Raw genomic sequence first — 27,040 nt, forward strand, 5'->3', positions numbered from 1 at the left:
ATGTGTATAAATAGCATCTGTAGAGAAGGCAGCTTGCCAGAATAATTTCAATATGCCTCAGAATGCTAAAAAAGAGAATTTATTCTGGAATATTAAATTATTTTGACTCTCCCATTCATAAGTTCAGTCTGCATTTTTGTCCAAAGCAAAGTATCATCATTATTAACAATAATAATTGTAGTTTACCTTTATTGAGCTGTTTGGTTGTTATTCAACTATATTAACTCTTTGATTTTTCCTAATAACTCAAAAATAGGTAAAATTATTATTTTCAATCTACAGATTAGGGAGTGGAGTTTTAAAAAACAAGTATAGATTGAAAGAGGGGAAAAATACAGGTTCCTCCCCCTGAATATGATCAAGGGGTACTTGATTCTTCCATATCAGTTGTTTCCCATATTCTCAGACTCCAGTATATTTGAGAATTATTGAGTCCATCTTTTCTAGATTTTTTATAATGTTTTCTTTTCCTAGAATCACATTCCTTCTATATGTAAATTGTACATTTTGCTATTCTGTTACCTTGTAAATCAAACAAGATCAGGCATGTTTCTATAAATAGGTATGGTTGCTGGGATAATGGTATTAAACAGGGAAATCTCCTGCCACGTGTCCTAAAGAAAAGTCACTTCTTCAAATTGCAGGGGGGCCATGTGTGTCAGGGTGTCTGCCAGGGGAAGGCAGAACAGGCCACTATGTGGCTGCAGTGATTTGAACACCACTGACTTCATAAAGCTCTCTCCCACCCATCTGGCCAAACCTGAAACTCCACTTTTATTTTATATATTTTTTAATGTTTATTATTTATTTTTCAGAGAGAGAGACAGAGTGTGAGTGGGGGAGGGACAGAGAAAGAGGGAGACACAGAATCCGAAGCAGGCTCTGAGCTGTCAGCTCAGAGCCCGACACAGGGCTTGAACTCACAAACCGTGAGATCATGACCTGAGCAGAAGTCAGACGCTCAACTGACTGAGCCACCCAGCTGCCCCTGAAACTCCACCTTTAAAGTTATTTTCTTTGAGTGTTGAAGACTTTTTAATTTCAAACATCCATATTAAAAGGCCAGTCCTGGAGGAAAGCAGTCTATAGCCACGATTTAACACAGAGTTTGCCAGGTTATCTGCTCAAAGTAAGGTAAGGACCTGGCCATAGTAGATAGATGTCTACAGGCAGTCCAGAAGGACTAACAAAAGAACCAGAAGGACACCCAAGGTTATATTCATGTACCTAACAGTTGGTTTGTGTGTGAATGATAGAGAGAGGGAAAGAGCACAGTCTCATTTATAAAGTGATTAAAAGGAGATAGTGACAATTAGGACATTTTTGCTGTTTGTATTTCACTTTTGAATCTTTCTTGGGCTAGACTTAAAAATTACCACTAATGCTTCTCCTGCTTCTCCTGCTTCCTGGGACTTTTTGATTGACCAGGTAGCTGGTACAGCTCCATAGCAAAGGTTGCTAAAGATGCATTTGGACTTTCAGCAGATGTCTAAAAGAGGTGACAATTACTGTGTCCTCAGCTGATGCAGCTTAAAGGTCAATACCACAATTCTTTGACAGCTGTGGCCCTAATAGCACTACTGACAGTTCTTGAAGGAAATCACAGCAGCTTGTGATCCCTAGCCCTTGGGAAGACACGAGAGATGGTCTGAAGAGGTACCACTGCAAGACAGAGAAATGCATCTATGCTTTCCTACACACCTATTGGGTAACAAACAACTATCTGAGCCTTAATTTAACCCATTGTTTAACTTGATGCCACAGCCCACAACTTCATGTTAGGAGTGTAGTCTAGTTTAGGAATAATGGAATCTGTAATCAGCAATTGTGTTGTAGAAAAAAATATTTTTTTTTGAAAACACTTTACATAAAAGAAATCCCCTGCTATGTTATTAGTTGTTTATATCCATAGAGATCGATGGCACTGCTCTAGGACTCAAAGGAAAGAGCACGTTTCATGTTCTGTGAATTTCCATTTGTACCACATCAATATTCAGACCAGGATGAAGGCGTTTTGGTTGTAAGTGGTTATTTACTATATTTTTAAAAATCACTTGTGTACAATTCAAATAATGGATTGTTTCAGGGTAATTTCATTTCTGTTTTCTTAACATTTAATTCAACTCATAAAAATAAAAGAAAAATAAGTTCAATCCTTTGGATATTACCATAATAGTACTGATAACCTCTAAGACTAAAATCAAGGTTGTATGGGGCTGATTTGCTCAAAGCATGAAAATGTGTCATCTATTCTCTGCCATGTAGAATACGTCTAAGCCTTCTTCCAGTGAAGCAGTTTTTTAAATATTAAGAATAAATTACTCTGTCCCTTCTGAGTCTTCTCAGTAGGGTGACAATTTTCCAGTCCTTTCTTGGGTCAGGCATCCAACATGGCTGAAATGGTCTTTTAATTACTGAGAATAAATTTATTCCATAGCTTTAGGTTTTGTTTGTTTGGAAATAGCTTTTGAAGATGCAAAGCTATTTGCCTCATGATTCCATTTTCAAGGCTACACATATATACTGTTTAAGTAGAGAAAGAATTGTTTTAGATAATGTGTGTTCTTTGTTAATTGACTGTTTGGTACCCCGCAGTCTATGCCCATAGGCAGTGGGATGAATTCAGAAGGCTAAGCATTTAAGCATCCTGTACATTGTCAAGACTCTAGGATTGAGGAATACAGGCTCTTCTTTAACTGGGACTACAACAAACCCTGGTCTTAGTGGGGTCACTTTGACTTAAACTCACAGGGAAGAGATATTCCATAGTGCAAGTCTAATACTAGACATATAAGCATTCCTCATGTTATCTTTGGGAGGGGTAGCATGACAAAATTCAGTGGTTTTGAAACTCTGCTCTGCAGAGCCCACAATCCCTTACTGGGGGTAGCCTAAGTGCTATGCTTGAAGTGTGATGGGAAACTGAGTGATGTTTGAATCCTCTAACCCCCATTTCAATGAGAGCAGTTATGCCTTGTCTATTTCACATATTAGTCTCAAATTAAGGTTTTTTTGGAAACAGATTTCTTCTACTTTCCTTCCCTCACTCCCATTTTTCTATTAAAAGCCCTAATGCTTTTAATATCATTAGCTTTGAAATCAGAAATAGATTTAGATCTAGCTTTTCCACTTGCTAATTCTGTAGGGTTTTGTTTTGTTTTGTTTTTGAGAGAGAGAGAGAGAGAGAGTGAGCGAGCGAGCAGGTGGGGGAGAGAGGCAGAGGGAGAGAGAGAGAAAAAGAGAACCTGAAGCAAGCTCCACACTCAGTGCAGAGCCTGACATGGGGCTCCATCCCACAACCCTGGGATAATGACCTGAGCCAAAATCAAGAGTTGGACACTTAACTGACTGAGCTACCCAGGTGCCTTGCTACTACTGTGGTTTCGATATCTTTAAACCATGGTTTTATCACATGTAAATGGGTTAATAATGTCCATAAGGATTAAATATGATAGTAGTGATTCCTTCATTCTTCTAAAAAAGCTTTGTTCTCTCTGCTTCCTCAATACCACCTCTACCAGTTAGGGTCTGATCAGAGGAATACAACCACCATGACTAATATAGAATAAGGAACTTATTATAAGGATCTGACCTTAGGCAATTATGGGAACTAGTAAGGCAGTCTAGGTATTGCCATTTCTTCTGTACCTAGTGTTGGGCCTGAAGTTATCAGGGCCGACAGGAAGGAAAAATGGTTGTGAGGCAAGGAAGAGTGAAGACAAACTACTTGGGAGGCAAAATTGGAACTGAAGACTGTGTCTAAGTGTTGGTGCCCCAGCTTCAGGGATATGGGTGACCTTGAACCAGCTTCCCACACTCACATCTGGCCCAGGATTCAGCAGTACCAAAGGTGGAGATCCAATGAAAGCAGGATATGTCATGGACCTGGCTTCTACCCAGTGCATCAGGGTGAGATAACAGATCATCAATGCTCTGACATCAGGAAGTACTAACTTCTCTTCTCTCTTCCCTTTACCTACACCATCTCCATAGATGATCTAACCATTTCTACAGCTTTAACTACCACTTACATTCAATGACTTTCTGAATTACCAGAATATTCCTTGCCCTGACTTTTCTATGATTTATGTTAGTGTGCTGGAGCTGGAATGACACAGACATAGAAAGCATGCCACTACCACTCTACCCCTCACCAACGATAGACATGACTAACAGATGATGGCAGTCTTTCTCTATCACCTGGATGGAGGGCTCATCATCTGGCACTCTGGCAGCCACAGCACTCTACCAACCAATCGGAATTGATAGATGAACTGCATTATATTTGCTATCCCTAGAAGAGTAGGTAGAATTCATTGAGATGGAGCTTAATGGAGATAAACAGTAATATCTGAGTTATCAAATATAAAATTAGAGGAAATGAATATGTGGCTTAGCAGAAACCTGTGTGGAAAAGACTTAAAATTGATTGATAGTGGGTTCAATGTAAGTGCAGATTTCAGGGGGTCAGCGTTTCTAGATACACTCTATCTCTTTCTCTCTCTCTCTCTCTTTCTCAAAGCTTTAAATGTATTGTTAGAATTAATGGTGCACAAGGGCTGTGACAGTCCTGCTATGCCTTGTAAATTTTTTTTAAATTTTTATTTAATTTTGAGACAGATAAAGACAGAGCACGAATGGGGGAGGGTCAGAGAGAGGGAGACACAGAGTCCGAAGCAGGCTCCAGGCTCCGAGCTGTCAGCACAGAGCCCAACGTGGGGCTCGAACTCACAGACCGTGAGATCATGACCTGAGCCGAAGTCAGATGCTTAACTGACTGAGCCACCCAGGCGCCCCCTGCTATGCCTTGTATACTCATGTAACCACACTACAGAACTGGCCTTCAGTTTCAGGGTCATATCTTAAGAATGTTATCAACAAACAGGAAATGCCACTCAGAAGGTAATGATAGAGCTGATACAGGAGACTTGAACCTATGTTATAATGAAGAACATTGTCAAAGTGCCAATGACTTTCAGCCTGGTAAATAGAACCTTAGGGGACGTGATAACTTTCCTCAAGAATGTGATGTATTTGGAGAGATGCTAATAAACTTGTGCACAAAGCAGAACTGAGGCCAGTGGTCGAATTCAGCCATATTTAGAAAAGTGCAAGCCTTTAAAAACAATTCTACTTGTAAAAACTTCATGTGTCCTCCATGAGGTTTTGGACCATACCAGTGGTTTCTCCAAAACTTTCACCTTGGGGAGCTTTAAAAAATGTAGATTTGTAGGTTGCACTCTAGATTTACTGAATCTGGGATTCAGTAACCTGGGATTTTTGTTAACAAATTGCAGTTGATTCTCCAGTGGCCAATGTGAGGACCACTGGACTAGATGAGCCCTAAAGAGCCTTTTGTATTTCTGTGATTCCATTCCTAGTCACCTGTCATGGGAGGCAGTATGCATAGTGGTTATGTGTGAATCTTGAACAGAATGCATGGGTTCAAAATCCAGCTGTGTCTCCAGCCAGCTCTTATTTTGTGTAAGTAAGTCTCTGTACCTCAATTTCCTCATCTGTTAAATCCGGATAACAATAGTGTCTGCGCATAGGGTGTTGCAAAGAGTTAATGAGTAAATGGGTAAAGTGAGCACACACAGTGCTTATGTATGGCATATGTAATGTAAGTATTAGCTACTATTTTTTATACTGGAAAATGACAAATCCATTTAGAGGACTGTTTGATTAATGCATGTGTAAGAAGTGGAGGAGAAAGAAATAATTCAAAACCAAGTGTCTTATTGTTTTTACTTTTATATTATTAATAATCTTTCAGAATGGCCCTAGCTTTAGTATAGAACATATGGAAATATTTCTTTGCCTGTTGCAAGGTTATCAAAGCATAAATATGAAAATGAAGTGTACTTTCTAGTAATGTAAAACAGTGGAACGTGTAGGGTATAAATGAGGAGGAACAGAAACTGGCAAAACTCAAGTCTTGCTGAAGTTTTCATGTAGAATCACATCCATTAACTTTTCTTAACAGAGTGCAATATGCATATCTTAGGTATACAATCTGATGAATTTTGGTAAATGAATATACCCTTACCTACCATCCCAATCAAGATATAGAACAAGTACTTTGCTCTGGAAAATTTTCTTGTGTCCCTTTCCAGTCAACCCCCACTCCCCAAAGACAACACCTTTCTGAATTCTGTTATTAGACAATAATAGCTTTGCTCTTGTTGAACTTTATATGAGTGAAATCATGCAGTATATGCTCCTTCGTGTCTGACTTCTTTACCAACATGTTATCGTTTTCAGATTCATTAATGTTGTTGCATAAATCAGGTTTTCTTTTTATTTTGTTTTTTGGTTTCTAGGTATTGTTTCATTGTGTAAATATATCATAATTTGCTTATCAATTCTTGTGTTAATGAACATTTAGATTGTTTTGAGGTTTTGGCTATTAGGGATAAAGCTGCTATAAGCATTCTTGTAAGTTTTTTTTCTTTTTTTTATACTAAGTTTTTGTGTCTCTGAGATAAGTGTGTAGGAGTAGAATGTCTGAGACCTAGGGTAAATACCTGATTAACTTGGAAGAAACTCACAGTTTTCCCAAGTGGTTTTATCTTTTTTGCAATCTCCTCCAGAATGTATGAGAATTCCAGTTATTCTACATGGTCATTTACATTTGGTATTGTTGTTTTTTTCATGTTAGCATTTGTAGTGGGCATGAAAGAATTTTTAGTTGTTCTTTTGATTTTTATTTCCCTGGTGACAAATGATGTTGAGCACCTTTTCATGGGCTTATTGATCATTTTTATATCATTTTTTATGACTAATCTGATCAATTATTTTTCCTTTGAAAAATTGGGTTATCTTTTCATTATTGACATGTACATAGGAATTAATTACATCTTCTGGACAAAACTGTTGTATCAGATATAAATATTACAAATATTTTTTTCTTAGGATGTGGCTTACCTTTTATTTTCTTAATAGTGTCTTTTTATAGACAGAGGCTTTATTTTTTATAAAATCCAATTTATCATTTTTTTTTATGTTGAATGTGTTTTGTTCCCTAAGAAATCTGTACCTATGCCAAGTTCATGAAGATATTCTCCTATAGTTTGCTAGAAGCTTTATAGTTTTAGCTTTTACATTTAAATTTATAATTAATCTTGATTTTAATGTGTGCTCTGAGGCATAGGTTGATGTTCATTTTTTGTTTCAGACATTTATCCAGTTGTTCTAGCACCATTTGTTGAAAAAGCTTTCTTTCCCCCTTTGAATTGCCTTGACACCTTTATTGAAAATCAATGAAAGTGGTCAAAAGGTACAAACTTCCAGTTATAAAATAAATAAGTACTGGGGATGTAATGTACAACATGATGACTGTAGTTAACACTGCCATATGGTATATTTGAAAGTGGCTAAATGGGTAGATCCTAAAAATTCTCACAATAAGGAAAATATTATTTTCTTAAAAATTTTTTTTTAATCTATATGAGATGAAGGATGTTAACTAAACTTACTGTGGTAATCATTTCACAATATATGTATGTCAGTTCATAATGAGGTATGTCTTAAACTTATGTAGTGCTGTATGTCAATTATATTTCAATAAAACTGGAAAAAATCAATTGACCCTATGTGTGTATATCCAATTCTGGAGTCTCTATTGTGTTCCACTCATACACTTTTTCCATGCATATGCTAATGGAACACTGTTATGATTACATCAACTTTTGCAGTAAATCTTAAAATCCTTAAGTGAGAGTCCTGAAAATTTTCTTTTTTCAAGTTATTTTGGCCATTTAGTTACTTAAATTTCCACCAAATTTTATTTTTTTACATGGATTTTTTTTTTACTTAAATTCTAGTTAACATACATATAGTGCAATGTTTGTGTCAGGAGTAGGATTCAGTGCTTCATCACTTATATATGATACCCAGTGCCTATCACAAGTGCCCTCCTTAATACCCATCACCCATCTAAACCCATCCCCCACACCTCACTCCATCAACCCTCAGTTTGTTCTTTATCACTAAGAGTCTCTTATGGTTTGTTTCCCTCTCTTCTCTTCCCCTATCCCTTCCCATGTGTTCATCTGTTTTACTTGTTAAATTACACATATGAGTGAAATCATATATTTGTCTTTTTCTGATTGGCTTATTTTGCATAGCATAATTCACTCTAGCTCCATTCATATCATTGCAAATGGGAAGATTTCATTCTTTTTGATGGCTGAGTAATATCCCATTGTATATGTAAATACTGCATCTTCTTTATCCATTAATTAGTTGATGGACACTTGGGCTCTTTCTATAGTTTGGCTATTGTTGATAATGCTGCTATAATCATCAGGGAGCATGTACCCCTTCAAATCTATATTTTTGTATCCTTTGTGTAAATACCTGGTAGTACAATTGCTGGGTCATAGGGTAGTACTATTTTTAACTTTTTAAAGAACCTCCATAGTTTTCTCCAGAATGACTGCACCAGTTTACATTCCTACCAGTAGTGCAAGAGGGTTCCCTTTTCTCTGCATCCTTGCCAACACCTGTTGTTTCTTGTGTTGTTCATTTTAGCCACTCTGACAGATGTGAGGTGGTATCTCATCATGGTTTTGATTTGTATTTCCCTGATGATGAGTGATGTTGAGCATCTTTTCATGTCTTTTAGCCATCTGGATGTCTTCTTTGGAAAAGTGTCTGTTCATGTCTTTTGCCCATTTCTTTACTGGATTATTTGTGTTCTTTTTTGGGTGTTGAGTTTGATAAGTTCTTTATAGATTTTGGATACTAAAATTTTTTTGTTTGTTGTTTTGTTTGTTGTTTTCCTCCCTGTGCGGAAGCTTTTTATCTTGATGAAATCCCACTAGTTCATTTTTGCTTTTGTTTCCCTTGCCTCCAGAGACTGTCTAGTAAGAAGTGGCTATGGCTGAAGTCAAAGGGGTTGCTGCCTGCATTCTCCTCTAGGATTTTGATGGTTTCCTTCTCACACTTAGGTCTTTTGTCCATTTTGAATTTACTTTTGTGTACGGTGTAAGAAAGTGGTCCTGTTTCATTCTGCATGTTGCTGTCCGGTTTTCTCAACAACATCTGTTGAAGAAGACTGTCTTTTTCCATTGGATAATATAGCTTGAAATCTGGAATCTTGATGCCTCCAATTTTGCTTTTCTTTTTCAAGATTGCTTTGGCTATTTGGAGTCTTTTGTGGTTCCATACAAATTTTAGGATTGTTTGTTCTGACTGTGAAAAACGCTGGTGGTATTATGATAGGGATTGTGCTATATATCCACACAGATTTTAGAACCCACTTGTCTATTTCTGTAAAAAGCCTGTTGGAATTCTGATCAAGTTTGCATTGAATCTATGGGAGAACTGATATCTTAATAGTAATGATTCTTTTAGTTCATGAATATGGTGTATTCTATCCCTATTTAGGTAGTTCTTAATTTCTCTCAATAATGTTTTGTAGTTCTCAGTCTTGTACAGCTTTTGTTAAATACCTTCCTAAGTGTTTTAAAATATGTTTGATACTGGAACGCTTGGGTGGCTCAGTTGGTTAAGCGTCCGACTTTGACTCAGGTCATGATCTCACAGCTTGTGAGTTTGAGCCCTACATCAGGCTCTGTGCTGACAGTTCAGAGCCTGGAGCCTGCCTCAGATTCTTTGTCTTCCTCTCTCTCTGCCCCTCCCCCGCTTACACTCTGTCTCTATCTCCCTCTCAAAAACAAACTTTAAAACAATTTTTTAAAAATATTTTTGATACTATTATAATGGTACTTTTAATTTTTATTTTCAACTGGCTTTGTGTATTGTGACCTTTCTAAAGTCACTTATTCTAGAGTTATTTTGTCAGTTCCTTAAGATCTTCTATATAAACAATCATATCTTCTATGAATAAGGACAATTCTACTTCTTCATTTCCAATCTGTAAGCCTTTCATTTTTCTTTCTTTCTTTCTTTTTTTTTTTTTTTTTTTTTTTTTACCACACTGCCTAGAATCTCTGGTGCAAGGTTATATACAAATGACAAGAGCAACATTCTTGTTTTTTTTTTTTTTCTGATTTTAGGAAACTGTTCAATAGTTCACTATTTAATATAATTAGCTATAAGTTTTTGATAGATGCTTTTTATTAAATTAAGAAAGTTATTTTCTACTGTGCCAAGAATTTTGATCACTGATGGATATTAAAATTGTTAAGTGCTTATTTCTGTATCTATTAAGACTATATTATTTTCTCATTTTATTTGTGAATATACTGAATTGTATTGTTTGATTTTTAAATGTTAAACTACTCTTATTTCTGGAATAAACAAACTTGGTTATGATGGAACTGATATATGTATATATGCACACATATATACACACACTTCTATATCTGTAATGTGTTTCTGATTTGCTAATTTTTAACAGATTTTTGGGTCATATTCATAACAAATATTGGTTTGCCATTTTATTGTCTTTTAGAGTATGCAAACTTTTTTATTAGTGTTATGTTGGTTCAAACCAAGTATGGAAGTATTTCCTCCTCCCTGTTAACTAAAATAGATAGTTTGTGTAATTTGATGTTATGCAATCATTTAATGTTTGATAGAATTATCCAAGGAACTTTCTGGGTCTAAATCTTTCTTTGCAGGAAAATTTTGGACAAGAAATTCAATCTCATTAATAGATAAATGGCTATCTTGATATTCTATTTCACTGTGTGTTAGTTTTGGTAAGTTGAATTTTTAAAGACATTTGTCTATTTCATATGCTTTGTCAGATTTTTTGGCATGAAATTGTTCATGATATTCTTTTATTATCCTTATAAAATGCCTATAGAATCTGTATTAATAACAATTATTTTATTTTTATAATTTAAGTTTCTTGTTTTAATGACCTCCATCAGATTTGTTACAAGCTAATTTGTGCATTAATCCTTTCTAAAAAGCAGATTTGGGGTTTCTTATTTTTTTTTTATAATTTGTTTCTATTTTCTTGATTTCTTCTCTATATTATTTCTTTTTTTTTTCTACTTGGTTTTGGTTTAATTTTCTTGTATTTTTCTGGTTTCATAGGATTTCAACTTTGACCATTGATTTTGGGCCTTTCTTCCTTTCTGATATAAAGCTATACATCTCCCTCTAAAAACTGATTGACTGATTCATATGCAGTATTATCGTTATCATTCAATTCAAAATATTTCCTAATTTCCACTTGGATTTATTCTTTGGTCATGGGTTATTTATAAGTATTTTAGTTATTTTTTATAAATATTACTATTATTTATTTGTTTCAATTATAATAAAAAACACTCTACAAAATATAATTATTTGAAATTTAGTACAATTTTTTAAAGGCTCAGCATATTCCCTATCTTAGTTTACTTTCTAGATACACTTGAAAAAATTGTGTGTTCTGCAATTGTTGAGTGTAGTGTTCTATACATACCAATTAGTACAAAATCACTGATAGTTTTATTTAGATCTTTTAATCAACTTTACTGATTTCTTTGTTTTATTGCTTTATCAACTACTGAGAAAGGAGTGTTAAAATCTCCTATTATTATAGACTTGTCTATTTCTTCCTGTAGTTATACCAGTTGTTGTCTCACATATCCATAAGCTTTATCATTATCTCAACTGCATGTAGAATTGCTAGATTCTCCCAGTGGATTTCTCCCTTTGTCTTATAAAACATCCTTTTTATATCTAGTAATATTTCTTGTCTTGAAATCTATTTTGCCTAATATTAACATGTGCACCTCCACTTCCTATGCTTATTGCTTGCATGGTATGTCTTTTTCTATCTCTTTACTTTCAACATATAAGTATTTGAAGTATACCTCTAGAAGATAGTATATATTTAGATCTTGGTTTTTATCTACACTGACAATTTCTGCCTTTTGAATGTTTGGTCCATTTACATATAATATAATTATTGATATAATTGAATTTCACTATACCATTTGCTATTTTCAATTTTTTTCCATCTGTTTTCTATTTTCCTACACCTTTCCTGCCTTCTGAGTTAATCAAATATTTTTTTTTTATTTTCCTATTTAATTTTTTCTATAGGGTCTTTAGCTTTATATCTTTCTATTTGTTTCTAGGGGATTATAATATGCATCTTTAAATGACCACTGTCTATTTAGAACTAATATTTACAATTTTGTGTAAAATATGATCTTTTAACAATAATATTCTGCCTCTATACATTCTTGTGCTACTGGTTTCATATATTATACACATATATACATTATAAACACCACAATTCACAATACAACATTATGTTTTTTTTAAATTGTTTTCTGTCTTCAAATAAATTTAGATGAATAAACACCACAATTCAGAATACAACATGATGGTTCCATTCCTAGTCCTCTCTTCTTGCTATTCATTCTCCTCCTTGATTAAATATTTAATCAGTTTTTCACATCACAGCCTAAATCTCATCTCTCTGGTTTCATTTCACACTTCTCAGAGAACTCTGTTGACCATTCTGTCCAAAATCACTCTTCTTCCCTGTTTCCCTCTCATTATCCTGTTTACATTCTGTGTGACACCTTCACAATCTTTAATTGTGTTTTATTCACTTACTTGTTTCTTGTCTTTTAACCTGACTAGCTCCATCAAAAAATTATTTTGTCTCTTTTATTCTCTCGTACAATCTTGGTATTCAGCAAAATTGCTTGGCATTGTAATAAAAGTGCAATGATGTTTCTCTAATATAAAATGGATACAACTGAAGTTGCAGGGCATCTAAAGTCTGGCTTTGCTAGACTTGAAAAGACACATTGAGTATTCCCATACTGCTAAACACTCCAGGACCATCTGTTTTACACACTGTGCTAGGAATATAAATACAAAAGCGATGCATCTTCAAGAAGCTTTTCCAGACCCTCTGAGTTAGAAACCATCTCCTCCTCTATTCCCATCCATTCCACTCATCCTGACTGTGGTACTTTTTATGATTTACCTTGCACTATTGCTATTTGTATACATATCTTCTCTCTCCAACTGGACTGTCAGCTCCTTGCAGCAGTGACTGTAGTTTCCAATACATATTGGCAATCCTATGGAAATAACTTTCAGGTATGCAAAGGTTTCAGGATACTCTTAATATGGTATTGTAGTGAAAATGAATTGAATAAGAAAGTTAGCATTTTTGTTTAATAAAATTCTCTAGTTTTCTGAGGAAAAAGAAGCTGTATAATTCCAAAGTAATTAGGATTTCAACTGAGCATTAATAAAGCCCTAAGTTCCCACCAAGGACACTGTGTAATGTGTGGGGGAGGACTCCTCTGCCCCTTCTCTGTCTTTGTTCTTGTTTATACCCAGTGCCTCTCTAGTTTATGCTTCCTGTAGTTTTACATCATAATAAAGTACCAGCTATTTTCTGCCCACGCCTCTGTTGGAAGACAGAGCATGAGAATTGTAATGGAAAGCACAGATCAGAATATTTTTTGGATTTGTTGGTGATCTTTAAAATGCCCATTTTAAACATAAATATTTATGCCTGTTGCCAAGCTGAACCTCAATTTGTTATGAGGAGAACTTTGATTAGTCTGTAGTCTGAAGAGGACCCATGCAAATAGTAGTTACCATTTATTATGACAGCATTGGTGGAAAACTCAGGAGAGAGGAGAGCCTGATGCTGGTTTTCATATTCTGATTCCATACATAAAAGAAAGAATGGATCAGCCCTGGGTAAGCATTCAACCAGCTCACATGCTGGTTGTCATAACTTACAGTCTCTGGGTTTAGGGACTGCGGTCATCTTTCTGAGTCATGCACACCTGTGAAATGGAAAGGTGATGTAAGTACAGCTCTTCTTTATGGAAGCTTTATCGTTATTATTATTATTATTTTAAGACCCAGTATTGTTCTAACAAATTTAAGTGACCAAGGGGAGTATGAGTATAATGGGCCAGTACTTTTTAAAGTGTGTGTGTGTGTGTGTGTGTGTGTGTGTGTGTGTGTGTGTGTGTGGTGGGGGTTGGGTTACAGCTCTGACTTCTTATAGATTCCCAGGCCCAATCCAAAGATTATAGAGTCAGAATCTCTGGAATCTGTGCCTGGGAATCTGCTTTTGAGCACAATAGCTGGAGGATGCATACAGACTCAGAAGTTTGGGAGTCATTGCTTGAGGTAATAGAGTCCGCAGTTGTCTATTGCCTCTGAACTGTCAGCCTGTGCCTGGAAAGCTTTTAGTCCCTTAGAGTGCTTCCCAGGAAGATCCTAGAGATCTGTGCTTTTACTGTTTTTTTTTTCCCATAACTGAATTGACTCTTACCTGAATCACAATTAGATAAATCAGTGTCCAGTTATGTAATTAAACTGAAACAAAAACAATTTGGTCCTTACGTTGGCCAGTCTGGCTTATCATATGACATGACAGATAGGTTTCCCAGAAACATGCATGGGGACCCTAAGAATTTGAACGTCTCCAGGAATTTCTGCTGTTTTTCACGTTACTAATGATATTGCAATATTCTGTCAGCAGGATTCAAGGGATGTTATCAGAGACCAACCTTATTCTTGCCCTCTGCTGCCTTTTCAAACCATCTCTGTGGGATTAATGCTTCCCTACTCCTTAGATAAAAAGTAGAGTAAGCTTCATGAATTTTACACCCTTTTAAGCTGGAAAGAGTTATTTACTCTCATTCCTAGATACATAAAAATTCTATGCCATTAATTGGTATATCCAGGAGAGAAAAATAATTAAAATTTTTTTAATATTGATTTATTTATTTGTGTGATAGAGAAACAGAATGTGAGTGGCAGGGGCAGAGAGACAGGGAGACACAGAATCTGAAGCAGGCTCCAGGCTCTGAGATGTCAGCACAGATCCCAATGCAGGGCTTGAACTCGTGAACCATGAGATCATGACCTGAGCTGAAGTCAGATGCTTAATGGACTGAGCCACCCAGCTACCCCTAGAAAAATAATGTTTAAATATCTCCAAATGTTCAGGTACCTGGGTGGCTCAGTCAGTTAAGTATCTGGCTCTTGGATTCAGCTCAGGTCATGATCTCACGGTTCGTGAGTTTGGGCCCTACATTGGGCTCCATGCTGATAGTGCAGAGCCTGCTTTGGATTCTCTGTGTCTCTCATTCTCTGCCCCTCTGTTACTCGTGTTCACTCTCACTCTCAGAATAAATAAACTTTAAAATAAATAAATAAATAAATAAATAAATAAATATCTCCAAACTTTATTAAAAGTTACTTTTTCCCTCCTCTCTCAGCTCAGATTTTGCTTGGGCTGCCTATTTGCTGTGAAAAAAAGACAGTTCAGTAGGGTCCTTTCTTTTTCTCTGCTCAGGGCCTTTGCTTGTCTTCTAGGGCTTTTGCTTTTATCCCTTTAGCTCAGAAGGTTGCCTCAGTTTCCTCCAGAGCGGAGGGAGGCAGGGTGTCAGGTTAGAAGGGGAAAGGGATTGAGGTGCCTGGGTGACTCAGTTGATTAAGTGTCCAGCTTCCGCTCAGGTCATGATCTCACCGTTTGTGGGTTAGAGCCCCACGTCTGAGCTGTCAGCTCAGAGCCTGGAACCCGCCTCAGATTCGGTGTCTCCCTCTCTCTCTGCCCTTCCCCCGTTCATGCTCTGTCTCCCCCTGTCTTTCAAAAACTGAATAAAAGTTAAAAAAAAAAATTAAAGAAGGGGAAAGGGATAAGAGTTGATTTGATAGATATGCATACAAAGCTGGTATAGATCCTGCCAGATCCGGCGGGGGCCGCAAACAGACTCTTCATTTCATGGAGCAATTTCTTGGCTTTCTCAGGAACTCAGCATTACTCGATATGGGCTAAGTATCTCCTCTGGGGACACTTTAAGCTCCAGGTTAGCCAGCTGAACACTCTTAACCTCTTTCTGATGAGGTCTTATTGCCCCCAACTCCAATATCCAAGACATCACCAAACTAGCCCCACTAATACCCAGTACACACATGGTCTGTGGGAAACTGACACATACCTTTTACTCTGACAAGCTGTGAGAATACAGGCCATGCCCAATCTTGCCACCTTTCTTGCTTTGCTATCAAGGTGGCTGGCTAACCAGCCACAGACTGTAGCATTTTGGATCTTGCAGGTGGTATAGAGTCTAGTACATGGCTTCTTGAGTGCAAGGAGGCACTTCTCAAGTTCTCTAGGGAGTTAGTTCCATTGAATTCTTTTCCCATAGGTTTGAGGTGAGAGAGAAGGACACCCCCAATTCACATGGACGAGGGTAAGTAAAACTTACAGTTCAATATGTCTCCTTTAGGAAATCCTCCACCTATCTCTCTCTTTCTTCTCCACCTCTTTTTTAGACTGGTGGTGGGTGGTCAGCTGGGGATTAGAAACTGGTTCTTGACTCTTTTCTTTGGATGTTTTGAAATGGGGTTCTCATACTTCACTTTAGTAATATGGGTGTAGGGCTTCAACTTAGGGCTTCATCTGGGACATTGGCAAAAAAAGCGTTCCATTTTAACATCTCTTTGAAATCATAATAATAGCTAATTTATATTGATCACTTCTTATGTACCAGACACTCTTTCATACATGCTTTATCTCACTCTGTCTTTCCCAAAATCCTTTAAGGAAACAGAAATCCAGAGAAGTCAAATAATTCATGTAAACTCACCAGATTGCAGGTTACAAAATTCTGCTGACATTGTGCATTATTTTCCTTATAGAAAAATGGGAATGATTTTGTCTCTTAGAAAGAAAATGGTATGCATTCATCAGAAAAAAAAAATTGCTACAGCTGTTTATAATTCTGGCTCTTTTGATAGTAAGACGTAGAATTTTGGAGAAAATTAGTAACTGTCACTTGGTAATCATTTTAATATATTTTATTCACCTAATTCTTAGAACATCCTTGTGATATGAATGGCTTTATCTCCATGTTGAGGCCAGGAAGACATTATGTGACTTCCTCTAGATCATACAACCAGGAATAATTGGAGCCAGGATTTAAACCCAAAATTTTAGATCCTGCCTTCAAGTTTGCTTTTCTCTCTACTCTGATGGGACATTATAGCAGAAGGAATATCTTTAATGTGGGTCTCTGAACTGTGGCAAATGTTTAAAGTTTTTTGGTTAAAGCTACATTCTAACATGTTTGACTCTAGATAAATCAATATTATAAAGAAGTCAAAGTTTTTGCTAACATCCTTGAAAGCAAAGAGCATCTTATTCATCTTAGAATCCCTAGAGCCCAGTTCAAAGTTGATACTTTATTAATGAATGAATTGAATGAATTAAACTAATAAGCAAATTAATGAATACCTTTCTTTTAAACTCTTGAGTGGAATGTAAACTTTTATGTGAATTAGATTATCAGCATTCTCTTGGGTATTTACATTTTATAAGATGACCCTGGAAGAACTCAAATGAATGAGGTCTAAAGCTGAATTTCTGATTCTACCATTGGAATAGGGTTGAAAGAGTAAGTGAGACAGAGTTTTTCTCTGGAGTCTCAAATTTCATTGCAGAGAGAACAGGTTACCCTGTCTCCATGCCTTAAGGAAAAAGTAGAATGCGTCCTTTGTTTGTGTCAAAATATGTCCAGAAACCTTGTATCTCAAGGAAGCATGTTCTAATAATTTTAGTTACCCAGAAATAGAGCAGCCTGCTTCTAACTTCTGCTAAGGGACGTGTTGGCTGGGCTCTGGAAGGAGAATTGAAATGTTGGTGTGGTAGACCAGATGGCCTCTAATACTCTGTCCTGAACTTTTAAAGATTCTGGGATGCATTCAGGTAGCTGATGGCAAGGACACAGCTAATCAAGTCTGTCTGTTGTCCACAGGTCTGAGGCGCAATTACAGATGTACCATCTGCAGTGTCTCTCTAAACTCCATAGAACAGTATCATGCCCATCTGAAAGGATCTAAACACCAGACCAAGTAGGTACTTTCATGCTCTCACTCTTCGGGCCTTTTGTGTATAATTTATAGTATGGTGAAAAAAGGCTAACATTTTATTTATTTCAAAATAAGTCAATAGAAACAGGATCTCTTTATCTTCAAATTTCCCTTGATATTTATGTTGAAGCCTCCAGGGTCTACCCAGCACAACTTAGAGAATGGCTTCTTCTTTTTTGGCACAAGTAATGACAGGCTTTTTTGTTTGCTTATTTTCATTCTTTAATTTTTTTAAGAGCAGCTCAGCATATTTTCACAAACTTCAGGAAACTTTTAGAGATATACTAAGTGTTTCTAAATAAACAATTTTATCTGTGTTTGGAGGATGTGGCAGACTTCGGTGTTGTGAAGTCAAATTCTATGATTTTCTTCTACCACTTAACATTTCTAGATGAATATTGTTGATTAGTATAGAAACCCAACAAATCCCCTGCTATATTAAGTTATTCCCATGCATAGCTATTTTCCAATTAAATGGAAGCTCATTTCATTTTTCTCCCAAATTTCAGATAGCCAGAAAAGGCTATTGGGCATAATTTCACCTACATATTTCCCAGTATAAATATACTGTGCATCTTTTAAAAAACAGTGACATTAGCTTTGTAGGCATTTTTAAAGTAGCTGCCAGGACTGCTAATAAAATCTAATAAAATAGGGGGAAAAAGCAAAGAATATCTCAAAAATATGCAATTTTCCTGAGTGTAATTGTTTTAATTTCACTCCTATTCATTAGTAGAATTGTTTAACAAATTTAACTATATCAAGGCCTTGTGATTAATGAATGATTCATTCAACAAACATTTATTGAGCGCCCACTATGTGTCAGATTTCAAAGTGTGCCCCGGGGAAGAAAAGATGAATCAAATTAGGCCTTCCTCTTGTGGAGCTCCCTGCCAGGCAGAGGAAACAGCCATGTGAACACAGGGATTATTCTCTAATACCAGGATGTGTACACCCAGAGCTTTGGGTACCCAAGAGGGAACAACCAGGCCAAGTTTGACAGGGACATCTGCAAAGAGCTTGGGCACATAAATGAGGTTGTGGTCTGATTTTACTCACCATCATAATAACCTCACTGCCCAGCACAGCACTTGACACATATGAAGGGCTTCATAAACATTTTGATCGAATGGATGTGTGATTTTATTTTATTTTTTTTAATTTTTTTTTCAATGTTTATTTATTTTTGGGACAGAGAGAGACAGAGCATGAACGGGGGAGGGGCAGAGAGAGAGGGAGACACAGAATCAGAAACAGGCTCCAGGCTCTGAGCCATCAGCCCAGAGCCTGACGTGGGGCTCGAACTCCCGGACCGCGAGATCGTGACCTGGCTGAAGTCGGACGCTTAACCGACTGCGCCACCCAGGTGCCCCAAGGATGTGTGATTTTAAAAGATGAGTGACAACTTTCCAGGCAGGGGCATGAGGAAAGTGCATTACAGTCAAGGACTTTATTATTATTATTATTATTATTATTATTATTATTATTATTTTATTGTTTGCAAAGGTATCATAAAGATGTAGGTCACAGGGGTCTGGTGTTGGTGAGGAAATTTAAGCCTGGAGTTAGTTAGGACTCTCAGTATTCCTTCAATTGGCGCTGTCTCCTGAGTCAAATCCCCTTTCATGACTTGCTTTATTCTGATCTACCCCAGAGGGTTTTGTTGAGGTAATTCTTCAAAAAGACTGTCTCTGATTCGTGATGGAGTACCTAGGACACTTGTATTGATGACTGGACACCTCCCCCCCTTCCCCTAACAGTTTACTCAGTGTGTCTCTAACTAGTATTTTGTGACAGGCACTGAATGCAGTCTTACCAACATGACATCTGATGGAAACAAAGACACAGTACAAGCAGCTGCAACAATAAATGATCATCTTTTAGAGGCATGCATTTATTGCTCTTAACAAATAAAAAGAAAATGGTAGACAATAGTGACTTTAAGTGGCACAAATTAGGTAAATAAATAATGCAAATAGTATCTCCAGCTCCAGGAATATCTCTATGTGTACCTATACAACTTCATGTGCCAGAAAGTGTGCTAGGCATTTCCACACCCATCATCTCATTTAATCCCCTTAACTACCTTCAGATAAATGTCATTAACCCATTATTTTACACAAGAAAGTTAAGACTCAGAGGGACCAAAGCATCACCTTGCCAACAAATGACAGAACCAGGACTGAACCTAGTAGTGTCTGACTCAGGCTCACTGAACTACCACAGTGAGGACTGCCAATAGAGAGTACCAGGATGAACTTTGAAAAAGAGAGCATTCCTTTCCCAGTGGCTTTAATAAATAAATGTGACTTCAGAAGTGTACATCTCCTACCATGATTTCTTTCCAGTAAAAAAGACATTTGTCTCTACCTCAGAAGTACAAGGTTGTTCTTCTAAAGAGTGAAATGAGGGAAACATGAGGGGAATAATTGCAAAAGCCCTGTCCTATGTGACTGTTTCATCTGCCCTTTTACCTAATTTGGATATTGCATGTGTGCATGTGTGTGTGTGTGCGCGCATGTGTGTTTACAAGACAGATTGTTCCATGAGTCTTTTGTAATCAATCCCCTTGTCAGGTTTGGTATCAACTTGATGCTGACCTCACTAAACAAGGTGAGAGGTCTGCTCTCTGTTGCTAATCTCTGAATGAGTTTGTAGTGAACTGTTGTCACTTCTTACTTAAATATTAGGAAAAATTCATTAGGGAAGCCATCTGGACCTGGAGATTATACTGTGGGAATGTTTTTATTGAAAATTTAATTTCTTCAATGAAGCCCTGTTCATATTTTCTATTTCTTCTTGTATCAGTTTTAATAAGTTATTTTTCAATGGCTTTGCCCTTATTATCTACATTTTTAAATGTACTGGTATAAAGTTGTTCATGGTATCTCCTGATTTTATTTTTAATGTCTGTGGGATATTTTTCATTCCTAATATTGTTTATTTGTCTCTTCTCTTTTAAATTTTTTTATAGTTTTGTTAAAAATTTATCCATCTTTGAGTCTTTTTGAGGGATGAATGTTGGGATTTGTTGACTTTTTTCTGAGTACAGCTCTTTTCTGCCATTAAAAAAAAAGTGTTTTTCTTTCTAGTCCCTATGTATTTAATTTTCATTTTCCTCCATCAGATTCTTCATAGGAAAGTGTAGATCATCCATTTTCAAGTATTTCCTTTTCTCCTAAAATATGCATTTAAGGTTCTCAATATTCCTCAATAAACTGTTATAGCTATATTCCACAAGTTATTTTTTTTGTATCCTAGAGGTTTTATATGTATTTTAATTATTATGTATTTCAACTTATTGTCTGACTTTTACTGTGATTTCTTCTTTTACTTATGGTTATATATAAGTGCTTTGCTTAAAATCTAACATGTGGGGAATTTTTCTATTTATATTTTGGAGGATTAATTTGTACTGGATTTCACTGGGGTCAGAGGACATACTCCAAATGATTTCAGTCTCCTGAAATTTGGATAGACTTGCTCTGTGCCCCAGGCAAATGTTCAATTTTGATAAAACTCCATGTTCCCTTGAAAAGAATGTGTCTTTTCCGGTAATTGAGTAAGTGGTTCTGTATATCAATTAGGTCAAGTTTATTAATCTTGTTTTTTAATCAATTTTTTTAATCTTCTGTGTTACTGATTTTTTGTCTGTTTTTATATCCATGAGAAATAGAGGTACTTAAAAAACTTCTGACTAAAAATATGGATTTGTCTATGTGTCCTTTTAATTCTACTTCTTTACTTTATATGTTTAAAGGTATATTATTAGATGCTTACAAATTTAAGAATTTCTAAAAATATTTATGGAATTGGCCCTTTTGTCATCATGAAATGTCCTTTGACTAGTAACACTGTTATTAGAGTACATTGACATCAGCTACCCCAATTCTTCAGAGCTTCCAAAGTTTTTCCTTTAAATTTTAGCCAGCTTTTGGGGGCGCGTGGGTGGCGCAGTAGGTTAAGCGTCCGACTTCAGCCAGGTCACGATCTCGCGGTCCGTGAGTTTGAGCCCTGCGTCAGGCTCTGGGCTGATGGCTCAGAGCCTGGAGCCTGTTTCCGATTCTGTGACTCCCTCTATCTCTGCCCCTCCCCCGTTCATGCTCTGTCTATCTGTGTCCCAAAAATAAACGTTCAAAAAAAGAAAAATTAAAAAAAAAATTTTAGCCAGCTTTTGTTTTGTTCTCAGGTGGAAGGTTAGTATGATACCAATTACTCTCTCAGAGCTGAAATTGGAAGTCAGTCAAATGGTTCTTAACGACTCTAATCTGACCGATTAAATCACCATAAATATTAAGGTGTCAGTAATTTTCAAGGACTTTTATTTATACTTTCAGTAATAACTTCTAGAGAGGTGTTCAGATGGGTTGTGTAGTGGAAAGAACACTGAATTTTGAGTCAGGGGATTTTATTTCAAGTGCCACTTCACCACTGAGTGACCAGGGGCAGTAACAAATGTCCTTTAGGCCTCCGTTACCTCATAGATAAGTGATTAGTGATGACAAGAACAGGAAAAGTGCATGTCCACTTCCCATACCTTGCTCACGATCCTGGTATTCTTTCCTGCTGCTACTGAATTCAGCCTTAACATTCTCTCCCCAGTCAGCCTCTACTATTTTACTGGAGCTAGCAATGTCTTCCAAAATTATGTCCACCCAGAAGCTCAGAATGTGAACTTTTTGGTAAATAGGGTCTTTGCAGATGTAAACAGTTAAGAATCTCAAGATGAAATCATTCTGGTGTCTTTATGAGAGGAAGAAAGGGATATTGGGCCACACAGAGTAAAAGGCCACGTGAAGACAGATGTAGAGATTAGGGTTGTTTCTACCAGCCAAGAAAATCCAGAGCCAGCAGGGTGTGGAAGAGGCAAGGAGGGATTCTCCTCTAGAGCTTTTGGAAGAGGCCGCTGACACCTTGATTTCAGGCATATATTCTCTAGAGCTGAGGATATATTTCCATTGTTTGAAGCCACCCAGTTTGTGGTACTTTTTTTAGGGGAGCCCCAGGAAATGAATGCATTGTGAAACGTACTTGCCTTGTTCCACAAGTATCCTTTTAGTTATGTTTTCTAGGCATCTCCTTCTTATGTCTATGCCAGTACTAACAGCAATGATGATGATGTACATGGTGAAGATGCCACCACTGTTAACTGGAGGAAACTTCTGCATAATTGGAGTATAACAACAAATTAAAACACTTTGAAAGTGTTATTATATATAATATGCACAGCATCCCTGTAATTGACCAGATGTTCACATCTCCATTTTATAGGTTAGAAAATTAAGAGTCTGAGAAGTGACTTGTCCAAGGCCCCAAAAATAATTGGTTGTCAGACCCAAGGGCAGAAGTGAGGGTATCGGCCATCATTACTATCACTGCTATAATAATACTTAAATAATACCATTATTAACATATTGCTCTTTCCTAGTAGTAAAGAGCCTTTTTGTTTTTTTGGCAAATGTCATAAACAGCAAAATGGCAGTCAAATTTTGCTCCATTATTAACTAACAAGAGAAATATTAAGTATCTAATGAGATTAAAGGTTTAGAAATGCAAATGATCACATTGACATATAAAGCAATTGCCTGTTAGTAGATTTTTCAGGCTTTCTAGGGGATATAGTCTGTCAATTAGTACCAATGAGTAGAATGAAATTTAAAGGCACATGGGTACATACCATAGACTAATGAACGTTTCCCCCATAATGTACTTAAATTTGAGTTTAGGGAACACTTCAAGCCTAAGGACATTACATTACCTAGAAATAATGGATATAAAAGTTGTCATTACTTACTTCGATACTTCAGTTGGTTGAAAATGAGACACAAGTGTCTACGAGAATAAATCAGACTGACCAAAAGTTAGTAGTAATTTCTAAATGTACTTCTTCCTTTGAGAAGAAACTTTAAATGGTGATATCCATTGCTTTTTCTACAGTTTTTCCCAACTAGTGTGAATCCTCCAAAGTCTTCATATCATTCATTTTTCCATTATATTCATTTATTTCTTAAATGATTGAATGAAATTTAGCCTAATTTTCAGAGCTAGAATGTATTCATTTGTTTTAAATACCTTGGAATTCAGTTCTTACGTTTAGGGTAGCAGTTAGTTATCTGAGGAGTATACGATAATAAAGAAGATAGTTTTGCAAAGAAACCAACCATCAATAACTGTCTGTACTTTTAGGGGTGCCTGAGTGGCTCAGCAGTTAAGCCTCTGACTCCTGGTTTTGGCTCAAGTCATAATCTCACAGTTCATGAGTTCAAACCCCACATCAGGCTGTGTGCTGACAGCGAGGAGCCTACTTGGAATCTGTCTCCCTCTCTCTCTGCCCCTCCCTGGCTTGCTCTCTCTTTCTCTCTCTCTCTTAAAAAATAAATAAACATTAAAAAAAATTTAAAAAAGAACCATCTGTACTTTTAATAAAATAAAAGTAGTTTAAAGCCCCAAGAAATATTTGGAAGCAAACAAACCAACGAGGAAGAAATCAATCATGGACGTCTTCAAAGTCTAAAGATCTAGATGTTTTTGGTGGAATTTTCAATATGGTTTACTGGCATATCCAAGAACTTCAAGAATCAAAAGAGTTGGGACTTTGGTATTGTGCAATATTTTTTCAACAGAAAAGGTTTTTTGGTTTGTTTTGTTTTCTGAAAAACAGAATATATATGTCATCAGTGACATTCTGAGATAAGCAGGGCATAAGATAGGCTTTAAAATAGAGCTGCCTTTCTTGAAGAGCATTAGGTTATTTCTCTTCAGCTGATACTTTGTAAATTGCTCAGAAAGTCTTGAAATAAAGGGTGAAATCTAGAACCCCAGGCAACAGCATTTTGACTCTGGCTGTGCAAAATGGCTTTTCTAGAAGTAGGCTTACAGACTGTCGCCAAGTCTTTCTAGCCAAGGGGAATCCTAGGTGCTGTAAATAGGGTGCCTGCTGTAGGCATGAGACACAAGGATGTGGCAGGGCCTGTAGGTCAGAGGGCGTTCTCTATTTAGCTCTGTTTTTAATAGACAGAACATTCAAGTCCACTACTGTCAAGAGCCCCCGCTTCTTTGAGAAAGGCCGCTGATGAAGCAGAGTTCAACTTCTCAAAGGAAAAACAGCCTGTAGAGAGAAGAATTCCAGAGAAGCCAGAGCAAAGCTATACATCTCTCTATATATAGCACCAATGCACAGGCAATCCTAACAGCTCTATTTTTCCAAGTCTCACTTGCATGCTTTTGCTAAATATGCCATACCTAGGGATACATTATAATCATAGTATGTGACTAGAGTAGGCCTTTGCAGGCTTGAGAAGAACTAAATGGGGAGCACTTTCATTCTTTCATATTACTTCCAGAATTACCAATGGCACCTAATATTCTTTAGCTCACTCATTTACGACCCCCCCCCCTTTTTTTGTGGGGGGGAGCTGGTAATCATTATTTTGTCTTGCTTGAAATTTGCATGAGTCATGGCTGTCTCCAGAGTAGTTGTGAGCTGATGATTTAATGTCTCAGATTTAACTGTGGACCACATTGAACACCTTTCATGTTCTTTGTTATGCTAGTCACCCAGGACCAGTTACCAAGGCTTGGTTTTGAAGAGTGCATCTGCATCAAGGAAAAGAAATGGCAGGAGGGTTGTGGATGCCCACAGGCTTGGCGTAGGAGGCACATGTCAGCACCACTTCTCACACCCCGTGCAGCTTTTCAGAGCAAAAAATAATTTTTTAAACCAGTCTGTTAAGACTCAACTTACACACAACAAGATAGGTCACTTTTAGCAGTACAGTGGGATGGTGTCCACCATGTCACTAGCAGCTCAATCAACGTACAGAACATTTTCATAACCACCAAAAGTTCTCTTGGACCCCCTTTTCAGCTCATACCCCAACCCCCGCACCTCCAGCCAAACACTGATTTCTGTCCCCATAGCTTAGTTTGACTGTCCTGGAACTTAATGGGATAATATTATAGGTATCCTTTTCGGTCTGGTTTCTTTGCCTCAGCTCAATATGATGGTTTGGAGATTCATTCACTTTATTCCATGCGTCAGTAGTTCTTTCTTTCTCCACGTGGTTTCCAACTAATTGTGTCCCCTCACTGAGCGTCATTCAGCGTCTTCATCGAAACATGAGGGGGCTGGAAAATGGGGTAGTCAAAGTCTGTGTTATTTCTAACATTCTCTAATTTTATGACTTTGAGGCTTACCTTCTTTAACTCTTTAATATTTTTCAGCTGGATAAAGATTGACTGTAAACATAATTCTTCCTTAGTGTTTACTTCTCTGCTGCTAGGTGGCCCAGAAGCTGACCAGTGCTTTAAGCATTAGTCCTGTGAGAGGAGAGGTATCCTGGAGGCCTGTCCTTAAACAAAAGGCAAAGGGGCTTTTCAAGTGCTTATGATTTGGGGCAAAAGGAGTAGAGTTGGTTGTGTAAAAGGTAAAGAAGTTTATTTTTAACTTTATTCCAAGCTATGAATACAGAACCTAATGTTGGTGCCTTCTTAAGCACACAGGAATAGGTAGGAGGGAATTGGGAGGGTTCTAAGGTAGACTTTGGCCCCTCACCTGAGCAGGTCAGGCCTCTGGACTTGCACTCTTTCTGGGTTTTCTGTAAGTTACCATAAGCACTTCTCTCACATTTTACCAGAGTTCATTAAATTGAGGGTATGTCCATTTGTAAACTATTTTTAGCTGCCATTGACTTTTAGTCCAATCAGACTTAAGTAGAATATTGAGCTTTGCCAACATTTGTCCAATCTCTTAAAGGTTATCCTGGAACATGAAATGCCAGGGAATTGAATTAAACGAATGAAAGATCTCACTTCATTTAGGTCAGTTTTGTTGGGGAAGTGGGGAGAGGAGATGAGATGGAAATGGAAATCTGCCTGTGGTCTCCTTACTGAGTTCAAGTTCTCTATCACCTCTCTGAAGGGTGGAAGAGAAGATTGAGTAGGGTCCATTTGGCTCTGTTTTCCACAGTGTGGATGGGGTAGTGGTGAATGATTGGACAGATCAGCCCCTCACCACATTTAATTCAATCCCATGACCAAAATCTATCAAACATCTACTACGTGTAGGGCATTAAACAGGCCTTAAGGATAACAGAAGGAGATGCAGAGATAATTATACCTCTCTACACGTTTATAATGTAGAGAAGATGCAAAAAGTAGTCAAGTAATTACAATTAAGATCAACATAGTATATGGTAAG

At 37.0% G+C, this 27,040-nt stretch overlaps 1 protein-coding gene across 8 annotated transcripts in view; it reads left to right on the forward strand.

Moving 5' to 3' along the window:
- The window catches only part of ZMAT4 (zinc finger matrin-type 4), a 348,048-nt gene that overhangs the window by 277,681 nt on the left and 43,327 nt on the right, over positions 1-27,040 (forward strand). For 6 of the 8 annotated variants that reach the window (XM_045055515.1, XM_045055517.1, XM_045055518.1 and 3 more), the window contains one exon: positions 17,727-17,823. The exons of 1 other annotated variant lie outside the window; for it this stretch is intronic. In XM_045055515.1, coding sequence (XP_044911450.1) covers positions 17,727-17,823 — 97 coding nt within the window. Of the gene's footprint in view, positions 1-16,118; positions 16,164-17,726; positions 17,824-27,040 lie in introns of those variants that run through there. One more of the 8 variants, XM_045055522.1, reaches the window with a different exon arrangement.

The sequence above is a fragment of the Felis catus genome, chromosome B1 (genome assembly GCF_018350175.1).
Source record: "Felis catus isolate Fca126 chromosome B1, F.catus_Fca126_mat1.0, whole genome shotgun sequence".
Lineage (NCBI taxonomy): Eukaryota > Metazoa > Chordata > Mammalia > Carnivora > Felidae > Felis > Felis catus.